The sequence below is a fragment of the Acomys minous genome, assembly GCF_964271855.1.
Source record: "Acomys minous genome assembly, chromosome: 12".
NCBI lineage: Eukaryota > Metazoa > Chordata > Mammalia > Rodentia > Muridae > Acomys > Acomys minous.
Genome location: NC_140493.1, coordinates 20,479,439 through 20,499,544, shown reverse-complemented (window position 1 = coordinate 20,499,544; position 20,106 = coordinate 20,479,439). Strand labels below are relative to the sequence as shown.

General features: G+C 53.0%; 2 protein-coding genes across 2 annotated transcripts in view; one reads left to right on the top strand and one right to left on the bottom strand.

The window, feature by feature from the left end:
* The window catches only part of ACO2 (aconitase 2), a 41,159-nt gene extending 35,148 nt beyond the window's left edge, over positions 1–6,011 (top strand). The window contains exons 10-18 of the mRNA XM_084749253.1: positions 14–171; positions 364–437; positions 1,065–1,176; positions 2,283–2,405; positions 2,579–2,734; positions 3,349–3,540; positions 4,735–4,867; positions 5,167–5,288; positions 5,527–6,011. Of these exons, the coding sequence (XP_084605379.1) occupies positions 14–171; positions 364–437; positions 1,065–1,176; positions 2,283–2,405; positions 2,579–2,734; positions 3,349–3,540; positions 4,735–4,867; positions 5,167–5,288; positions 5,527–5,661 (1,205 nt within the window). The 3' untranslated portion in view covers positions 5,662–6,011. The remainder of the gene's footprint in view (positions 1–13; positions 172–363; positions 438–1,064; positions 1,177–2,282; positions 2,406–2,578; positions 2,735–3,348; positions 3,541–4,734; positions 4,868–5,166; positions 5,289–5,526) is intronic.
* A 203-nt stretch (positions 6,012–6,214) lies between these two features.
* On the bottom strand, positions 6,215–17,946 carry POLR3H (RNA polymerase III subunit H). The gene is made up of 6 exons (XM_084749254.1): positions 17,546–17,946; positions 13,981–14,077; positions 9,801–9,887; positions 9,289–9,352; positions 8,289–8,490; positions 6,215–7,841 (listed from the first exon to the last, which is right to left on the bottom strand). Exons 1-6 carry the CDS (start codon positions 17,654–17,656, stop codon positions 7,788–7,790), a joined length of 615 nt encoding a protein of 204 aa, XP_084605380.1. The 5' UTR covers positions 17,657–17,946; the 3' UTR covers positions 6,215–7,787.
* Between the last annotated feature and the right edge of the window lie 2,160 nt (positions 17,947–20,106).

The window sequence follows — 20,106 nt, the reverse complement described above, 5'->3', positions numbered from 1 at the left end:
CACAATGTACCAGGTTTGATTGGCAGCTGCACCAATTCAAGCTACGAGGACATGGGACGGTCAGCAGCTGTGGCCAAGCAGGCACTGGCCCATGGACTCAAGTGCAAGTCCCAGTTCACCATCACGCCAGGCTCTGAGCAGATCCGTGCCACTATTGAGCGGGACGGCTATGTGAGTGCCCACCTGCACCTGCCCCGGCTTCCCACCATGCCTGCTGCTATGTGCTCCAGGATGGAACAAGCCATGCCTGTTGGGCCAAGGCAGTGCAGGCACAGGCTTTCCTCCTCCAGGCTGCTGCCTTCCCCATTGCTATCAGTGTGGTGCCTAGCCCCAACAGTTTCCTGTCCTCTTCATCCTCTGTAGGCACAGATCCTGAGGGATGTGGGTGGAATCGTCTTGGCCAATGCTTGTGGCCCTTGCATCGGCCAGTGGGACAGGTGAGCAGTTCATCCCTGAGAGATTAGCGGCTATCTGTGTGGGTGTAGAGTTCTAGACGTAAATGGTGAGAGAAGACTCCAGCCCAAGGCCTCTGGCTCCAGCTTCTTCACATTACAAGTCCCTGCCAGGTGTGGTGGCACATATCTTTAATCCCAGCACTCAGGAGGCAGAGGCTGTGAGTCTGAGGCCAACCTGGTCTACAAAGTGAGTCCAGGATGGCCAAGGCTACACAGAGAAATGCTGTCTCAAAAAAAGAAAAAAGAGAAGTCCCTGCCAGACATGTCTGGGCACTCCAGTTAGAAGAGCTCCACAGAAGCCCTGAGCTGCCAGGAAGAAGCCAAAAGGCCTCATCCTGGCGGCCAGCTGGTGGCTCTGATAGTCTTTTCAGAGAGCAGGAGCTGCCCAGGTGAGGGGACGTAGGGCTATGGCCTCTCTTCCTCACAGTCTCAGATGAGAGGCCCACTGATTCTGAGGTTGTCCTCTGTGCTGTAAGTCCCTTGGAGGACACAGCCTTTCCAAGGCCTTCCCTTCCCCTGCTGTCATGAGCTAGGCATGCACCATAAGAAGGCTGACCGTCTGGCCTCCGGCCAGCCCACGTGACAAGGCTAAGTGTCTCTACCGTACAGGAAAGACATCAAGAAGGGAGAGAAGAACACCATCGTCACCTCCTACAACAGGAACTTCACCGGCCGCAACGACGCAAACCCTGAAACCCATGCCTTTGTCACATCCCCAGAGGTGAGGCAACCTGGCCAGGCTGAGTTGAGACTGTCCTGGGGTCCTGTCCTATTCCTGTAGGTCAGAGGAGGGTGGGGCCATGGGCTGCTGAGGGTTGGCATTATAGGAACCCTACCCAGCAGCCATCACTCCTAGCCTTGTCAGTCATCATGCCTGGGTCCCTCAGCTCGTGAAGTACTTGGTAGACAGGACTATGGCCCGTGGAGCCTTCACTGCCTGGGACAGGTTCTTGCTCTCCTAGCTACAATGAACTTAGTCACCTTACTTATCTCCCAGGTTATGTGAGAGGTGTGTGAAGAAGGGAAGAAGGGAAGTTCTCTTCCCTTCTGTGTTAGTGACACTGACCACAGGCATGTCTCAAGATCTAGTTTCTGAGTTCAGTAAAAATGTGCCTTTGCAGTTACTATGGGCATCAAATCAGCTGACACAGCTCAGACATCATAGCAGTGCTGGCCTCCACTTTCCTGGGTGTTCCAGAAGCTCTCACTGTTGGGTGGGAGGAGGTGCTCTGCTTGTCCTTTGCTACCAAGCAAGAGCATTTTGCACTGAAGTGTGTGTTTGGGTGCTGGGTCTCCTCTTACCTGTCACAGGATACCTGCAAGAGACTGGCAGCCATTACAGAGGGCAGGTGGCCTTTAGGATCTTGAGCACTCTGCAGGCACAGTGGCTCATGGTCCCTGAGCTGAGCCCTGCAGCTCTGGCTTCAGAAGAGGGCTTGGGAAGAGGAAGAGGCTCAGTTGGTGAGGTGCTTGCAGTAGAAGTATGAGGATCTGACCTCCCAGCACCCACCTTTTAAAAAAAGCACCCCTGGAGCTCAGCGGCCAGCCAGCTTAGCCAGATGGAGCAGGATGGGAGAGCTCCAGGCTCACTGGGAGAGCCTGAAAGGCGACTTAGCACACAAAAATGCTTGTCATACATAACCCTGGAGACCAGAGTTCAGTGCCCAGAACCCCCACATAAAGGAAGGAGGACAGCATCAGCTACACAAAGTTGTTTTCTGACCCCAACATGTATGCTTTGGCACATATATGCACGTTCACACATAACAGTAGAAAATAGAGGTATTTGGCTGGGGCTAACCAACACATTGGCCTCTTCCATTTCAGATTGTCACAGCCCTGGCCATTGCAGGAACCCTTAAGTTCAACCCAGAAACTGACTTCTTGACAGGCAAGGATGGCAAGAAGTTCAAGCTGGAGGCCCCAGATGCAGACGAGCTTCCCCGATCGGTGGGTGCATGTTGCCATTCCGTGTTGTTAGCTACCACAGACCTGCCGTGGCCTAGCTGCCTGGGTTCATGTGAAGTCCGTTAACACTGTGGAGTTTGGGACACAGGGAAGCATGAGACATTCGTGTGAGGATTAAGGATTCAGTGCCCAGTGTGTCTCCATCCCTTCTGTAGGACTTTGACCCAGGGCAGGACACCTACCAGCACCCCCCCAAGGACAGCAGTGGGCAGCGGGTGGATGTGAGCCCTACCAGCCAGCGCCTGCAGCTCCTGGAGCCTTTTGACAAGTGGGACGGTAAAGACCTAGAAGACCTGCAGATCCTCATCAAGGTGGGTACAGGCACCCCATCCCCAAGCATTTGGTATGGCTGGGGAACCCATGGGAATGAGAAGGGAGTGATCACAGCAGCTTAGTGGTCCCCTTCTCCATGGCCCTGGGCTGGACAGAGCCTAACTAGCCAGCAGCTGTCAGGCCTCAGCCATCTGGTGTGACTACATCACATGTGACTCGGCTCGGCTCTGGATGGACAATGGACTCCCACAGCATTCCTCTATTGGGCCATTCCTGGATAGGGTCTGTGTGGGAGCTCGGCTTTTCTAGTGTGGTCAAAGGCCTCAGACTCATGTCAGACAATAAATTATGGGCTTACTAAGCACGCCTGTGACACAGCCAGTATTTAGCTCATGTGAGCCAGGACCCAGACATGACTCCTAGCTTCTGAGTCTAGCTTGGAGTCGCTGATCTTTCACCCTTAGCAGCTTAGCTGACTGAGCAAACAGCTGCATCTGTCCTCCATATCCAGCCTGTCCCACCAGAGAGCATGCTGTTGCCCTTGCCTAAACCAGATGGCATGGGGACACCAGGGGGACTACCTGTCTCTGGAGGTGTCTTCCTTCATCCATTACTCACGGGCCCAACCTGTCCTCTGCTCCCCACCCCCAAGGTCAAAGGGAAGTGCACCACAGACCACATTTCTGCTGCTGGCCCCTGGCTCAAGTTCCGTGGGCACCTAGACAACATCTCCAATAACCTGCTCATTGGTGCCATCAACATTGAAAACGGCAAGGCCAACTCTGTGCGTAATGCTGTCACCCAGGAGTTTGGCCCTGTCCCTGACACTGCTCGCTACTACAAGGTATGCCAGTATTGTTTGGTGCAAATGGTGTTAGCAGCTGCTCTCTGGGAGGGCTTAATGAAGGGGTGGGAAACACATGAGAAACAGACTAGTGGGGGTGTAGCTAGAGAAAACTACTATCCCTGGTACCCAGAGAACCCTGCCCTGGAGTCAGATGAGTCACAGCAAGAGAATCTATGTGAATTCAAGGCCAGCCTGGTCTAGGACAGCCAAAGCTATACACAGAAACCCTGTCTCCAAAAACAAAAATGGTTGGAGGAAATCTTATAGAATTGCTGCTTTAGGAATGAAGTTATAAGGTGACGCTCAGAGCCACAGGTCTCAAACAAGCCAAACATAGAGGAACTAAGCCTAGGCCTGAGGTAAGCTTGTCCTGTCCACTCTTTACCCTGGCCTTGGATTCAGAGATCCACCACCCTCTGCCTCCAAAGTGCTGGGACTAAGCGAGGCTGGGCAATCAATGGTGGCATACACCTTTAAGGTTTTTTTGTTTTGTTTTTCAGAGACAAGGTCTCTCTGGGTAGCCTTGGCTGTCTTGGACTTTTAAGATTTACTTATTCTGTATACAATGCTCTGTCTTCATGTATACCTGCAGGCCAGAAGAAGGCATCAGATCACATTATAGATGGTTGTGAGCCACCATGTGGTTACTGGGAATTGAATTCAGAACCTTTGGAAGAACAGCCAGCACTCTTAACCTCTGAGCCATCTCTCCAGCCCTGAACTAACTTTGTAGACCAGGCTGGCCTCGAACTCAGTGATCCATCTACCTCTGCCTCCCATATTTTGTTTTTCTTAAACTACTTTTTCTGTGTACTGGGAATAAAACCTGGTTCCTCTGAAAAACCTACAAATATTCTTTACTGTGGAGACATTTCTCTAGCCTTGGTTCCACTGATCTCAGTAGGGTCCTCTGGCACCTCTGTGGCTGACTGGCACAGTGCAGATGCTCAAAGTACGCAGTGCCTTGAAGCCCATACATACCTTGACTGTACACTTAAATGGCCTGAGTGCCATGGAGTCCCCTGTTCCCACTGTGCAGCCACTGCTTTGCCCCCAAATTGGGGACTGGACTTGGAGGCATTATCTGGTCCCTTTTACCCCAAAGTCAGCTGTTCATGGGCAGCAGGAATCCTGCCCAAGGCTAGGCAGGCACAGGCAGCACCCCCTGCCTCACCACTCTGTTCCTGACAGAAACATGGCATCAGGTGGGCAGTGGTTGGAGACGAGAACTACGGGGAAGGCTCAAGCCGGGAACACGCAGCCCTGGAGCCCCGCCACCTCGGGGGCCGCGCCATCATCACCAAGAGCTTCGCCAGGATCCACGGTGAGCAGAGGCATCCTTAGGTTACCTGCTCTGCCGGCGTCTGGCTTGGATTTGGAGTCCATGCTCCTATATTCCCCACCTATCCAAGACCACACTGCCCAAAGCTTCCCAACAACACTGCTGGTGCCATGGACATATGCACTAAAGCCTGCTTGGGCTGCTGCTGGGAAAAAGTGTTGCTGGGACCCTGACAACTTGCGTGCTGCCGCCAGTGCCTGTGGAGGAGGGGTTGTCTTCTAGCCCTTAACTGCTTTAGGAAGGGTCCCTAGACACAGGAATCCCTCATGTTTGTCTTCCAGAAACCAATCTAAAGAAGCAGGGCTTGCTGCCCCTCACCTTTGCTGACCCCTCTGACTACAACAAGATCCATCCAGTGGATAAGCTGACTATCGAAGGCCTGAAGGACTTTGCCCCTGGAAAGGTCAGGGGGCTAGGAAGGAGGACAGACAACCCAGGGTCCTCTGGGTGGGTGGGGTTGGGCAGTGACCCTGCTTCCAGTCCTACACCAAGCTATAGTTAGAGCTCCTGGATGTCCATGTCCCAGCTAAGAGAGAGCTGGCCCAGGCATTAACCTTAAGAGCCACTCCCCCCCCCCCCCCCAAGTAGGGACTGTGTTCCTAGGAACACCTTCCATTCCCACATCCATTTTCCTCTTGCAGCCTCTCAAGTGCATCATCAAGCACCCCAATGGGACCCAGGAGACCATCCTCCTGAACCACACCTTCAATGAGACTCAGATCGAGTGGTTCCGTGCGGGCAGTGCCCTAAACAGGATGAAGGAGCTACAGCAATAAGGGAGGTCCTGTTCCACTCTGGACCCTGTTGGGCATCAAAAGTGTCTACGTGCAACATCAGAGCCAGATCTGGTCTGTCCAACATGGCACCTGCTCTAAGATGATGACCAGACCTGCTTCTTGCTCTTCCATCCTCAGCCCACTGTGGGGGGGCACTTAAGATATGTCCCAGCCCCTGCCTTCCTGTTCAGTTTGGTTCATCCTTGCGCAACCCATGCAACTGTATTTATTTTTGATGACAGCACTCCCTCTACAGAAGTTTCTATTCTGCCTGATCATTTCACTGGTGGCTGAAGGATTTTAGAGAACCTTTTGTTCTTACAAGGAAAAAAAAATCCAAATCTATTGACTGTTCTGTGTGAGTTCTTGGTGTCTATCAGCTTTCTCTGAGAGGGCTTTTTAAGCCAAGGTCAGCAGAGGCCTCAGCAGGCCATGGTGACATCTGGAGGCTGGTCACTGCAGCAAAGACAGGAGCCATGACAGAAAACTATTCCATCCCCTCCTGCCCTGACCGTGTATGTGCCTGCAGTAGACTAGAACTTCAGGGACCAGGGCTATTCATCTATGTTTTAATGTATACAAGTCCTCTACCTGCACGTACACACATGCCAGAAGGGGGCATCAGATCCCAGCATGAGCCACCATGTGGTTGCTGGGAATTGAATTTAAGACCTCTGGACAAGCAATGCTCTTAACTACAGAGCCATCTCTCCAGCCCGAGGCCTGATCTTTAACTACCCCAGAGTATGTGCTGTGTTTATCTTAAAGTGGGTAGTGGTGGCACAGACTTAATTCCAGCACTTGGGAGGCAGAGGCAGGCGGATGGGAGCACAGAGCAGCCTGTAAGCACATGTTGATGCTGCCCGTAGACAGCCTCTGCAGAAGGCTGTGGCAAGGTTGGCTCCTGTTCACTAGGCAGCATCAGCCAACGCTACCTGTCCTCTCACATTCAAAGGCTCAGGCAGGCTGTGGAGGTTTGTCACTGAGCCATTTTTATCACATAGGCATCTTAGTGCCAGTGGAAGGACAGCATGACTGGGAAACCCGTGGTATCACTGGCCCCACACGGCTGAAGCCGACTCTGGGACAGCAGACTTCACAGCTTCCGGTTCCTAGAATGGGCTGGTTTGCTTCATTCTGGACGCTTCCTTCCAGATCCTTAGAAAAATGGCTGCAGCTTGGTGCCCCACCCGCATCAGTAACTAACAGCACTGGCTCAAAACCCCTGCTCCAGAGTGGCCTCTATCTTTATCACAGAGCCACTAAGCTCAGCTAGAGCCAGTCTGCTCTCAAACACAAAGGCCACCACCTGTGAGGCTTGTGGATGGCCATCTCTGAGTGACCTTGTGAGGCAGAACATGCTGTCCCAGGTTGGCAATTCAGTGACCTTGGATCATGATGACATCAGCTGTGGGGGGGAGTTCCTGCTGCCACCACCAGTGTTTACTTACCTTTGTTGTATGTGCACTGGTGTTTTGCCTACATGTATATCTGTATGACAGTGTCAGATCTTGAAGTTACAGACAGTTATGAGCAGCCATATGGGTGCTGGGATTTGAACCCCAGTTGTCTGGAAGTGCGGTCAGTGCCCTTAACCGCTGAGCCATCTCTCCAGCCCTGCCACCATTATTTATTGACTGTTTCTGTTGTCACTAAAAGCCAGAACTTGGCAGGGATAGAAGGGGCCTAGCTCAATAGTACAAGACCTGCCTAACATGAGTCAACAGGCCTTGGGCTCCACCCTCAGCACTAACAATAAATAAAAATACCAGGCCTTGTGCTGGGGACGTAGGTTACTAGGTACAGTGTACCTGTATGCACAAAGCCCTGGGCCTCGTCCCCACTGCTTCAGAGACCCGTGCACTGGTGCACACCTGTAATCCCAGCACTCAGGAGGTAGAAGCTGGAGGAACAGAAACTCAAGGGTACTTTGTGCCATACAGCAAGAGAAGCCAGCCTGGACGCCTGAGACTCAAAAACAATCCGGTAGACAGGATTTCAGGGGTGGCTCCAAAAGCAGAGAATCGGGGCTGCAGAGGGAGAAGGACACGCAGGCGGCACTCCTCAAAATGCTGCGGGCTGCTTTCCACTTTCACAGGTCTGGGCAGCATCACTAAGCCCGAGGGCTAGTTGCTGGTCCACCAGGACAGAAGGCCCAGGCCTGGCTCGCTGATAGATCCCTGCCAAAGAGAGAAAAGACAGGGAGCCTTGTCACCACTCAGAGCCGGGCTGCCTGGGACAGGAGGGACTAGCAGCCCACCCTGCTTCCACACCTAGCAGGCCCGACACAGGCAAAGGGAAGGTCGGGCTCACAACAGTGGGGAGGCTGGGAACCAGGCCACCACTCCTGCCCCAGCTCTCCAGTGTCTTAGGGAAGAGCTAGTTTGCTGGCCTGAGGTGGGATCGGGTAACCCTCAACCCCAGACCTGTCCTCCTGAGCTCCCGAAGCTGTGCAGAGGGAAGACCCTGAGAAGCGGTCCTTTGGCACCCGGCTCTAGTCCCAACTTTGATCTCGCCAGCCCCTCCTTGGTTTTCTTTCCTTCCTTAAAAGAGGAGATGTGATGACCTGCTGGGGGAGGGGGGCGGGTTCTAGGAATGGACCTCAAGAAAGCCTCCCACCAGCTTACCACAAGCGTGTATGGCGCTTCCTTCTTCGGCAGCTCCTCACTGGAAGAGGCAGCCTCAGCTGAGCTGGGTCCTGTGGGGGACGTGTCCACAAAGCTCTCATCCACCACCCTGAAGCGGATCTCCTCGCCAGTGTCCATGTACAGGTCATGCGCCCCTTCCTCCGTCTCATACTCCCACACCCACACTTGTTCCGTTTCATCACTGGAGACCACAGTCAAGGCCACAATCTCCCCATGAGAGTGCATGAGGCTGAGGGTCCTCTGAAGTACTTGCCCAAGTTAAACCAGCCCCAGGTTGAGACTATTTTGGTCTAGAAGTCACAGCAAAAGCTGCTTCTGCCTCTTGGGGGAAGATCCAGTTCGTGCTAGGACCCAAAGCGAGAACTGCATTCCCAGCTCTGGATATGAGAACGGTCCAGGTGCCCTACACTCCTCATAATCTGATAGGCAGGTAGACCATGTGCTTGCCAGGGTCTCAAGATGAGGTAGGTTTAAATGCCACCCACTTGAGGAGGAGCAGTAAGGCTAGGCCAGATGTGCTGACGATTCCAGAGTCTCAGGTAGGCCCTGCATAGGCCTGGGTGAGAGCCGAGACTGAGCACCGCTCCACTCTTCCCATAGAGCCACACTGCCCTCTAGTGGCACACTGCATTCCCCACGTCATGCTACTGCTGGGAGCTGTGAATAGTTGACATGCCACTGGAGACCAGTGACAGGGGCCCTGAGCTGAGGTAAGGACACCCTAGGAAACGGCGGCAACCCGCTGAGGTGAGCTCCTGGGGGACAGATCCCTGAAATGACTCCTGCAGCAACAACTTGCATGAAGTGACCAGGAGTGATTAGAGCCCCAAAGGCTGACAAACAGGGATGTGGCCACCATGCTCAGAATGGGAAGCAGAGGCGGCCTGGTGCTTGACACCAGCAGTGGCAGATGGCAGAGCCCCTGGGGTTAGCACAGGGCTGAGCTGTCCCCTTGCCCACGTCATCCTTGAGAGGATACAACTTGGCAGGCTGCTGCAGTGACTCTGGGGGGATGAGAATGTCATCGAAGAACCCTAAAGAGACTAGAATAAAGGAAGAATACGATGGCATGAGACAAGGTGCTCCAAAGGGACAGCTGACAGCACAAGCAAGCCCCCTCCCAGTGCGGCCCAGGTGTCCCCAGGGCAATCTGCCCCCTTTTTCCTCAAAGCCACACATCTCTAACTGTACTATCCCCATGGGCTGAGCTGTCCTGGGCAGAACAAGTACACAGTCCCCAGCCTGGTGAGAGCAGAGTGCTCACTGCACTTACAGGGACCCACAGGCACTGTGAGACTGTCACCTCAGACGTTAGCTGAGGTCAGGCTGTCCCTGAGTGACGCCTGAGAGCATGAGGGCTAAGGACCTGGCCTGGTGCTGCCGCTGGACAGTTTCTCTGGTGCCGTAGGGACGATCTGGCTGGATACCTGGACCACAGGTCAGCATACACCCTGCCGTGTTCCAGTCTCACTGGAAGTCAGAGCACCTTACCATGCACACCCTCTGGGCTGCAGCCTTTGATCTTCCCGATGAGAATCTCATCCAGGAAAGGGTGGAACACCACATAACGGAAATGGACTAGAAAAGAAGGCAACACTGTTGTCAGTTACACCAGGTCCTCCATGATGCCCATGGAACCTGGGGCTCATGGTCACCAATGTCCACCTGACTGCCAGCACACTTACCCGGTGGTCCGCACTGAGTCCTCTTGTAGGCAGAGAACCCTCCTCTCCCTCACTTATGCAAGGTCACAGCTTGATCCCCATAAGGGGCCAGCAGCAGGTGCTGTCCTGGAACTGAGCCTGGTTTCCAAGGCCATCTTAGTCACACCTGAACCTAGATTCTGGGCCATGAGTGATTCCAAACTCCCCTCAGGCTGTCCTTCACATTCCAAAAGGACAGAAGCAACTGGTCAGGCTTGGAAGGGAGTTCCTGCCTCCTGATCCTGGGCAAACTTACCCTGGGCACAGAACTGACCTGGGATAGGATACAAAAGATGCCAAGGCTGGACTGGACACGGTGGCGCATGCCTTTAATGCCAGCACTCGGGAGGCAGATGCAGGCGGATCCCTGTGAGTTCCAGGCCAGCTTGGTCTACAAAGTAAGTCCAGGACAGCCAGGACTACACAGAGAAACTCTGTCTCAAAAAACCAAAAAACCAAAAAACGCAAACCAAACCCAAAGCTGCCTGTGGTAAGGGTGCCACATAAGGGAAAGCCTTCAGGGGTTCTCAGGCCCCGTCCTGTGTGTTCTCCATTCACCTGAACCCAAGGAAAAGGCTAGCTAAAGTTGTGCCCACACCAGAATAATTCCTGGCCTTAGTAGAGGCCACCCCTGTCACTGACCCTCTCAAACAGAAGATGGTCTCTGCCACTAGCCACCTGCTTCTATGAGCCTCCGGTGCCAGGTGCCATGTTTCTACCATACAGAAGAAGAGGTGCCCTGAAGAGGCTGTGACCTGCTCCAACCACACAGCCCTCCTGCCCACTCTGCCATGGGACATCTCTAAAAGTCAGTGGTTCTCAACCTTCCTAACGCTGCGGGCCTTTAATACGATTCCTCGTGTTGTGGCGAGCCCCAACCATTAAATTATTTCATTGGTACTTGATAACTGTAATTTGGATACAGTTATGAATCCTAATGTAAATATCTGATATGGGACCCCTCCAAGGGGTTGAGACCTGCAGTTGAGAAGCACTGCTCCCAGTCTTTCCCCTGACTAGGCCACCAGCGTGAGTGCACCTCCCTCAGACAGAGTCACTAGGAACACGGGCTTCTCCCAGGACTCCCTCAGTGGTCTAATCTGCCAGCACTCATCTTAGGACACAAGGGCTTGCCAAGCCCAGCTCTGTCCACCTGCCTTCCTGCACCCTACCTCCTGTGAGGTGACAAACATCCTGAAGATGACTCAGCCTTCTGCTAACTTTCTAGAATCCAACCATGAGCAGCTATGAGCAGCCATGGGCCACTTACCCACAGGATGCAAAAATTTTGCCCTCCACATGACCTAGCATTTGGCTAAGGCTTCGTGGCACAGCAGGCTTGTGCTGCACTTACTTTGGCACAAGGCTTACTGGACAGGACAGCATAAGAACTGTGCCCAGGGCCTGCACACCATTATCTGAAAGCAAGTGGCGAGCAGCCATGTCCACTGACTAGAGAGTGAACATGCTCAGGACTGGAACTGGACATGACAGTGCACACCTTAATACCAGAACCCTGGAAGTGGATCTGTGTGAGGTCTGGGCCAGCCTGGTCTACATAGTGAGATACAGGACAGCCAGGGCTACATGAAGAAACCCTATCTCAAAAAAACAACAAAAGGCTAGAGATGTGGCATGGTAGTGAATCATCTAAGCAGCGTGAAGCTCTGGGTTTCCATTCCTAAGAGTGTACACTCCTCTCTGCAGACCCCCCAGGGGCCAGGCATCAGTTGTTTTTAGGTAACAGATGTAAGCAGGGGTACTCCAGGACGTGTGCCCCTTGGACTGTGGGGAGTTTCTGTGAAAAGGAGAAAACTCCACTCACATTAGGCACTGAGTTAGTCAGGTTCTCTCTCCAAGTAAGAAAGCAGAAAGGGACAAGCAAAATGGCTCAGTGCATAAAGGGGCTTGCCACCAAATCTGGCCACTTGAGTTTGAACAATGGGACCCTAACGGTCCAAAGGAGAGAACAGACTCCAGCAAATGGTCCTTCTGACCTCAACCTGCATGCAGCAGAGAAATCACCTCGTGGCGTGATGCTTCTGCAGTGCCCCATGGCCCTCCAAGGATTTCACGGCTGCGAGGATTTCACTGTCACACAGCCACTGGTGACAGTGTGCCTAGGTGCCCAGGCCCCATCCCAGGGATCAGAGCCAGAATTCAAACATAGGGCTGTGGCATATACTCAGTGCATCTCCCACAATGAAACAAGAGACCCAGGGTGAGCAGGGTGTGGGAGACAGTAACATCCAATGCTGGTGACCAATGTCAAGCGTCACCAACATAAGGGGCAGCATTTCCTTAAGGCTGCCTTGCTTCTGGTGTTCCTGAAGTTTGGGTACCAATAAGCACTCGCCTCTTGGACAACAGGCTCTCGTCCAAGAGCAGACCCCAGCTCAGCTCAGCAGCATTCTCAGAGAACAGAGCCCTTGCCCTTGGCCAAGTGCAGAGCCCAGCTCTGCTTGCCACTCCTCTCTGAGAACACAGCTCCTCCGAGCTGTTTCCACACTCTGGGCTTGTCTTTTTCTCATGACAATGCCTAATCCTCACAAAGACAGCCTGTTTCCTGGGTCTCTCTGCAGAGCTCAACACTATGTCAACTAATTAGTCTCAGGGGTCCAGCACAGACCCCAGGCTGTCTCCCCACACTCCACAATCCTCACCCCTGGGCTGAGAGGATGACCAACAGGGACACACACAAACTTCCCCCACAGTGGCTTGTACGTCTGTCACAGGGCACTTGTTACAACCCTCTGCCCATGCCCAGGCTGACACTGTACTGAGGATGCACACTGGTACCCACTGCCAGGAGACAAGGCTGCAGAGCTTCTGCCAGCCAGCCTTCTGACGGCGGCTCAGTGCACGCAGGGCTGAGGGATGCCCTACACCCCAGAGGGAGGGGAAGACAACAACAGAAGACACCTAAGCTGACCTGGCAAGGAGCCCTGGATACTGACTCCTCCCCCCACCCCTCCAGGTTGTACCCACCATCCTTTCGCCCCCAGATGCACACAACTGTTTTATTGTACTTTCCCTCACTAAGGGCCAGAGTCTATTTCTCCACCCCATAGTCAGCCTAGTGACATCCAGGCTGCAGACATACTTCCTCAGACCTTTGTAACCACCAAGCCAGACGTTCCAGCCCTGATCAAGGCTGCCCGGAATAACCACAGAAGCAACAGAAGCAGGCAATCCCATAGCCCCTCAGTGCCAGGTCCCAGCATGAGCGCTGCTGTGTTAGTCCCTCAGTGCTCCTGGCAGTCCTGAAGCACAGAATCGCCCAGGCTGGCTGGAACTCCTCCCAAGTGCTGGGGTTAGAGGCCTATGTCACCATCCCTGCTCAGAGGCCGTGTGTGTGTGTGTGCGTGTGCGTGTGTGTGTGTGTGTGTGTGTGTACGCTAATGTGGAGATAGAGGAAAAGTCTATGCAGTCAGTCCCCTTCTTCCATCTTGCAGTGGGTTTGGGTCTTAAACCTAGGTCTCTAGATTGTAGAGCAAGCACATGACTTACCCCTAAGCCACTCGCTGGCCCCAGCTGTGTCCTATTGCCCCTCCAGGTCCCTCGCTTATTTGTCCCCTGCCTTCTGCTCTCCACACGGGAACAGCCACTACTTAGGGTCCTCGCCTAGCAGGTGTCTCACCACACATCTGAAGCAACGAGCAGCACGAAGACCGGGCAACTACCAGGGGGCACTAGATGGAACCCAAGGAACCCTCGGATTGAGCCACAATTCAAATCTCAAAACTGTAGCAGCCTTGAGAATCACCCCACCCACACCGCTGTCTTATAGGGAAGGAAACTGAGGCCCAGAGAGGACATGAGGACCCACAATCACTGAAATCAATTCCTAGCAGAATCAGGACTGCAGCCCAGGTCTCCTGCCACCCCAAGAGGCACGGCAGCTTATCCTTTTACTACAGAAAACGAGCCCCAAGAAATATGACACCCCAGGAAGAGAAGGCACCCACCTTTGGTGTGTGATGCTCCATCCCCTGGGAATACATAGGCATCCTCCAGCTTGGTAATATCAAACAGACAGATGCAGAGTCCCACGTTGTACACGACCTGTGCACACATGTGCATATACACAGTGACCCCAGGGCCCAGCTCCTCCACAACCCACACAATCACAAGTGAGCTCTGAGCCCCCTTTACTAAAAGACATGAGCTCAGACTCTGCAGGAGGTGACTGTGGCAGGGACCTCAGGATGCAGAACTCTGGGAAGAACAGATCTTGAGTGACAAGCCAGCTGTCAGCGCCACCTCACTGGGGGACTGGAGAACATTACTCTGTCTTTGAGCCTCGGTTTCGAACCTGAGACAGCAGCTGGAGGGTTAACTGAGTAAGGTGGACAGGAAGCGCTCTGGCAGCAGCAGCGGCAGAGACCACAGATGACCAGAGTTTACTGTCACAGCTGGTGAGGACCAGCACTCGGAATGCCTGTTTAAACCTATACTTCCCCAGGTCCCAAAGTCTATGCTCCAGATCACAGCCAGGAAGTGTGAGACACTGACACACACACCCCACTCTCACACCACCTCAGATACAGAGACAGGGCTCCCACAGGGATACATGGCCAAAGGCTATCAATAGAGCAGAGCCCCACACACCACATGCCACCCCAGTGTTCTGAATGCCATGGCTCAGTGTCTGACATCTACCACCAGTACTACCCCTAGTCACAGACCTCGGAGCACTCCAGAGTTGGGGTACAGCTCCCTCCCTGCAATGACCTATAAAACCACAGACCCCTCCTTGTGCCTCAGCCAAGAGTGTGCCTCCTGTAGTTCCTGCACTTGAGAGGCGGAGGCAGGGCCATCAGGAGTCCATAGCCATCGGTGGTTACACTGTGAGTATAGTCCGCTCAGATCCCATCAGATGGTGTCTCAAATATAAGGGGAGGGTGGCGGTGGGAAAAGTGGTACCGGCAAAATGGCTCAGCAGTCAAGGTGCCTGCCGACAATCCTGACAGCTTCAGTTGTATCTCAGGACCTACACGGCATGAGAGAGTCACCTTCTCCCCACAAGTTGTCCCGATGTACTCATGCCTACCGGGGTATGTACACCCACATGCAAAATACATCCGTGAAATTTTTTTTAAAAAATTAAAGAAGCCCTGGCTGGGCGTGGTAGCACACGCCTTTAATCCCAGCACTTGGGAGGCAGAGGTGGGTGGATCTTTGTGAGTTCAAGGCCAGCCTGGCCTACAAAGCGAGTTCAGGACAGCCACAGCTACACAGGAAAAACCCTGTCTCAAGGAGGCAGAAAAAAAAAAAAAACACCGGGGGGGGGGGGGAGCGCGGGTTGCCTTGGTCATGGTATTTCTTTACAGCAACAGAACAGTGACTAAGACAGTGACACACACTGAACTGCAGAGGTAGAAAGTTCTCTATGAATGCAAGGCCAACCTAGTCTATGTAGCAAGTCCCAGGCCAGCCAAGAGTACATAGTGAGATCCTGTCTCAAAAAATAAAAGAGTCAGTGAAAAAGAGAGGGGGGGGGACGACATGACCCTCAGTGAATTCTCTCCTCCATCTGAGAAGCCCCAGATCTGTGTGTGTGGCTCCTACTCGGGCCTCAGTCTCCTATATAACGCAAGCTTGCTTTCTGCTGTGCCCTCAGAATATCACCTACTGACTAACAAAGACCACCACCAGGACTACAAAGCCCTCCAGGGCTGCGGCCTGGCTTCTCTCTGTATTCCTCGTCCGACCTCCCTCTCTGTTCCTGCTACACCAGCATTCTGTGCCTTTTTAGATGACACAGTCCCTCTTGCCTCAGGACCTTTGCACACCCTAACTGCTCTGCCTCCACAGCTCTTTACACCCAACCTGCTCCAACCCTCAGGGCAGAGCTTCCCTCTACTTGCTTCTAACCATCAGCTCTCAGTTCAAGTGGCTCCCCACCCCCACCCCTGCCCCACCTCAAAAACCCACCAATCTCCATCATCCCAGGTGCTGCTCCTTTGCTGGCAGCTGTGTGAGTGTCTGCCCCACGTGGCTTTTACCCCAGTTCATCCTATCACACGCAGCTGTTAGATCCTCTCTGTCAAGGCTCTTTTCCTTTCCTCACTACACTACAGGGGCAGCCCCTGTATCTCGCTGCCACACTGTGGCTAAGTGTCGGGGACAGTAAAGGGACTAAGCCAGAGAAAGGCCTGTACTCATTGAAAGGAAAATAATAACCAAACAAATGCAAGAAAAGGGGCCAACAGCTGGTGAAGCTAGCTACCTCTAAATCTGACAGCTGAGCTCAGTTCCAGGGACCCACTGGCTGCTGTCAGACCTCTACTCAGGCACTGTGGCACACACAGGTAAATATAGGCAAGAGCCAGGCGTGGTGGCCCACGCCTCTAATCCCAGCACTTGGGAGGCAGAGGCAGGCCGATCATTGTGAGTTCGAGGCCAGCCTGGTCTACAAAGTGAGTCCAGCCCAGCCAAGGCTACACAGAGAAACTCTGTCTTGAAAAAACCAAGAAAAGAAAAAGTGTTTAGCCGGGCATGGTGGCACACACCTTTAATCCCAGCACTCGGGAGGCAGAGGCAGGTGGATCGCTGTGGGTTTGAGGCCAGCCTGGTCTACAAAGCGAGTCCAGGACAGCCAAAGCTAACACAGAGAGACCCTGTCTCAAAAAAACAAAAACCAAAAAAATAGGCAAGAGAGGAACTGTGGTAAGTGTTAAAACAGAGAGAGAACCCCGAAGCAGGAAAAACTGAGCAGTCACCAGGCAGAGTGGGAAAGCGTCTCCAGCCGGCCTGGGCAGCACAGGCATGGCCCACAGCAGGTGGGCAAAACACTGTTTGAGAACGAACGGTCAAACCTCCCACAAGGTCAAACCTCCCACAAGCGACAGACTATACAACTAACCTAGCCCACAAGGCACACTTGACAGAAAATAACTTATCCCCGTTTCACAAAGGAAAACCGAGGCCCTGAGAGGGCGACTCGCAAAAGGCTGCAGAGTAACCGAATGTATAGCGTGGCGTCTTTCCCGTCTCCTTTTACAAACCCATTCTGGGCACGCTCTCTCCACTGTGTTTGTTTTTGTTTTCTGACGATCCAACCACTAGCCCCGCAAATGCCAAGGACATTTAAGCACGGATCAACAGCCCGACGCTTTTTTGGGGGGGGGGGGGCAAGAATCTGAGACAGGGTTTTCTGTGTAGCCCTGGATGGCCTGGAACTCAGAGAGATCCGCCTGCCTCTGCCTCCCGAGTGCTGGGATTAAAGGTGTGCGCCACCACTGCACCGGCTTCAACGCTTTTTAATTTGTTCCAAACACGGTATTATGTTGCCATGGCTGGCCTCGAATTCAGGATCATCATAAGCCTCAACAACCCAAGAAACTGGGATTAGGGGTGTGCACTACCTCGCCCGGTCCACTTACTCCCTTGGGTGCCCCCTGACATCCAAAGTCTGGTTCAGATGTAAGCGAAGGAAAAGAGACCCTAACAGAAAGTTAAGTGTGCAAGGCCAAGGCTGACCCAGGCGACGGCCAGGCTAGCAGCGGGGTGGTCCGGAGGGTCCAGTACCTTGTTAGCCAATTTCTTGTTCAGCTCCTCGGCAATGGAGTCGTTAAGCTTCCGGTCAAACTGCCACGGGGGTATGCGCACGGTGTCCACCATCTCCACCAGGACGAACATCCTGCTCTGGGACTCCGGGAACCGGAGGACAAGTCAAACATGGGGGCCTGGGATGGGGAGGGGTGGTCCCCGAGCCGTCTCCGTCCCCTCTCAGCTGGGCCAGGCGGGAGGGCCTGCCGCGCTCCTGCCCCGGAGGAAACCGAGACCCGTTCCCTCCAGCCCTGGCGGAGCGTGGGCCGACCCCTAACCCAAAGCACCCGGCCTCGCTCTGCTCCGCCCGCACCACGCGCCGAAACCACGGTTCCTAGGTCTGAGCGACCGGGAAACCAAATCACTCAGCTTCCGGAAAGCTGACCAATAAGAAGCCTCTGCCCGCCCAGGCGAGGGGCGGGGCCAGATGATGGGCGGAGTCGACTACGATCTTGAGCTCTTGGGGGGGTAGAGGGGCGGGGTAGAGCGCTGAGAGGGCGGAGCCCTCTTTAAGCAAGCCAACCTCAGGCCCCTCGGCGAGTTCTGGTTGCTAGGCAACCAGTCTGCGCTTCACGTCTTATTGTCTGTCCTTTGTACTGCAGCAAGAGAAATCCTTTGAAAATACAAATATGACATCTTCAAACCAGTCTATGCTTCAGACCAGTACCCAAGGGAGTGGGCAAGAAAGGATCACCAGGCCTTTCTGGATGTCAGAAATGTTAATGGATTGATGAACGTACTCAACAAAACTCAGCACACGCCGCGCTTAAGCAGCTGAATGCAAACAAATATTGTCCAGCTTGTAATACTAGCACTACGGAAGTTGAGGCAGGATAATCACTACAAGTTCAAAGCCAGCCTGAGTTACAAAGCGAGATCCTGATTCAGCACATACACACACAAATAAAATAAAATAAAAATGTCTTTGGAGAGGCAGACACGTTGACAAGTGCACCTGTAATCCCAGCACTTGGGAGATAAAGACAGAGAAATTGGGCATTCGTTGTAGCTACACAAATCGGACATGGTGGCGCATGCCTTTAATCCCAGCACTTGGGGGGCAGAGGCAGGTGGATCGCTGTGAGTTCGAGGCCAGCCTGGTCTACAAAGCCAGTCCAAGACAGCCAAGGCTACACAGTTAAATAGGTACATAGTGAATTCAAGCTTGGGGTACAATAGACCCTTTCTGCCTCTTTGGTTTTGTTTTTTTGGGGTTTTGGGGTTTGGTTTTTTGGGTTTTTTGTTGCTGTTGCTTTGTTTCTGTTGTTGTTGGGTTTGGTTTGGTTGGGTTTTTTGGTTTTCTGAGACAAGGTCTCTCTGTGTAGCCTTGGCTGTCCTGGACTCACTTTGTAGACCAGGCTGGCCTCGAACTCACAAAGATCTGCCTGCCTCTGCCTCCTGAGTGCTGGTGCCACCACACCCGGCTTTTTTTTTTTTTTTAAGATTTGTTTCTTTATTATTATGCCTATAGTGCCCTGCCTGCACATACACCTGCAGGCCAGAAGAGGGCATCATATCACATTCAAGATGGTTGTGAGCCACCATGCAATTGCTGGGAACTGAACCCAGGACCTCTGGAAGAGCAGTCAGTGTTCTTAACCTCTGAGCCATCTCTCCAGCTTGTTTTGGGTTTTTTGGCTTGCCTGGACTCACTTTGTATGGACCACCATACCCAGCTCTATCCTACCATCTTTTTCTTTAGTTTTTAAATTACATTTAATTCGGGTACACGCATGCCATGATGCAGGTGAGGAAAGGACAACTTATAGGGTAGCTTCTCTCCCTCCGTCATGTGCGGCTTTGATAAAAGCATTGAACTAACGTCCTCAAGCTTGTGACAAAACCTTTTACCTTCTGAATCATCTGGCTGACATTGTGTAATTTGTAAATTTTTTAAAATTACACCTTTATTTATTTGTTTATTCTGTGTGTGCACATGCACTTGAGCTTAAAACGGGGAAATGGCCGGGCAGTGGTGGCGCACACCTTTAATCCCAGCACTCGGCGGAAAAAGAGGCAGGAGGATCTCTGTGAGTTCGAGGCCAGCCTGGTCTACAAAATGAGTCCAGGACAGCCAAGGCTATACAGAGAAACCCTGTCTTGAAAAAAGAAAGAAAGAAAGAAAGAAAGAAAGAAAGAAAGAAAGAAAGAAAGAAAGAAAGAAAGAAAGAAAGAAAGAACCAATATATATGGGGAAATGACCACAGTGACACATCAGTCAGTGGACAGTGGATCAGAAGGGGCTGGAAGGGCAGGAAGATGAGAAAGAAGTGTTGTTATGTGGCCTTGTGGGGAGGGGGAGGAGCAGGCTGGCAGCAGGAGACTGCAAAGTTGTGCAGAGTGAGGCACTCTTAGTCCTCACTGAGATGGACAGCCTAGCCTCAGGCACGGAAATGGGCGAAACCAAAGACTGGGGGCTTCAGCTATTAGCCGCATGGGAAGCTGGAGGGGGGCCAGGCTGCAGGGCTGTGGAGCCCAGGGGTTCAGAGCAGAGTCCTCTTTTGTGGTATTCAACTCAACCCTGTGTTGGCATGAAGTTC

What these genes read in the sequence shown, in the direction of transcription:
- POLR3H (XM_084749254.1), bottom strand. Translation starts at nt 17,656, where the DNA reads ATGTTCGTCCTGGTGGAGATGGTGGACACCGTGCGCATACCCCCGTGG. An exon ending in ACAAGAAATTGGCTAACAAG is followed by an intron (nt 14,078 to 17,545) that starts GTACTGGACCCT and finishes ATGTGTGCACAG; the next exon opens with GTCGTGTACAACGTGGGACT. An exon ending in CTGCAGCAGCCTGCCAAGTT is followed by an intron (nt 8,491 to 9,288) that starts GTATCCTCTCAA and finishes TGTGGTCTCCAG; the next exon opens with TGATGAAACGGAACAAGTGT.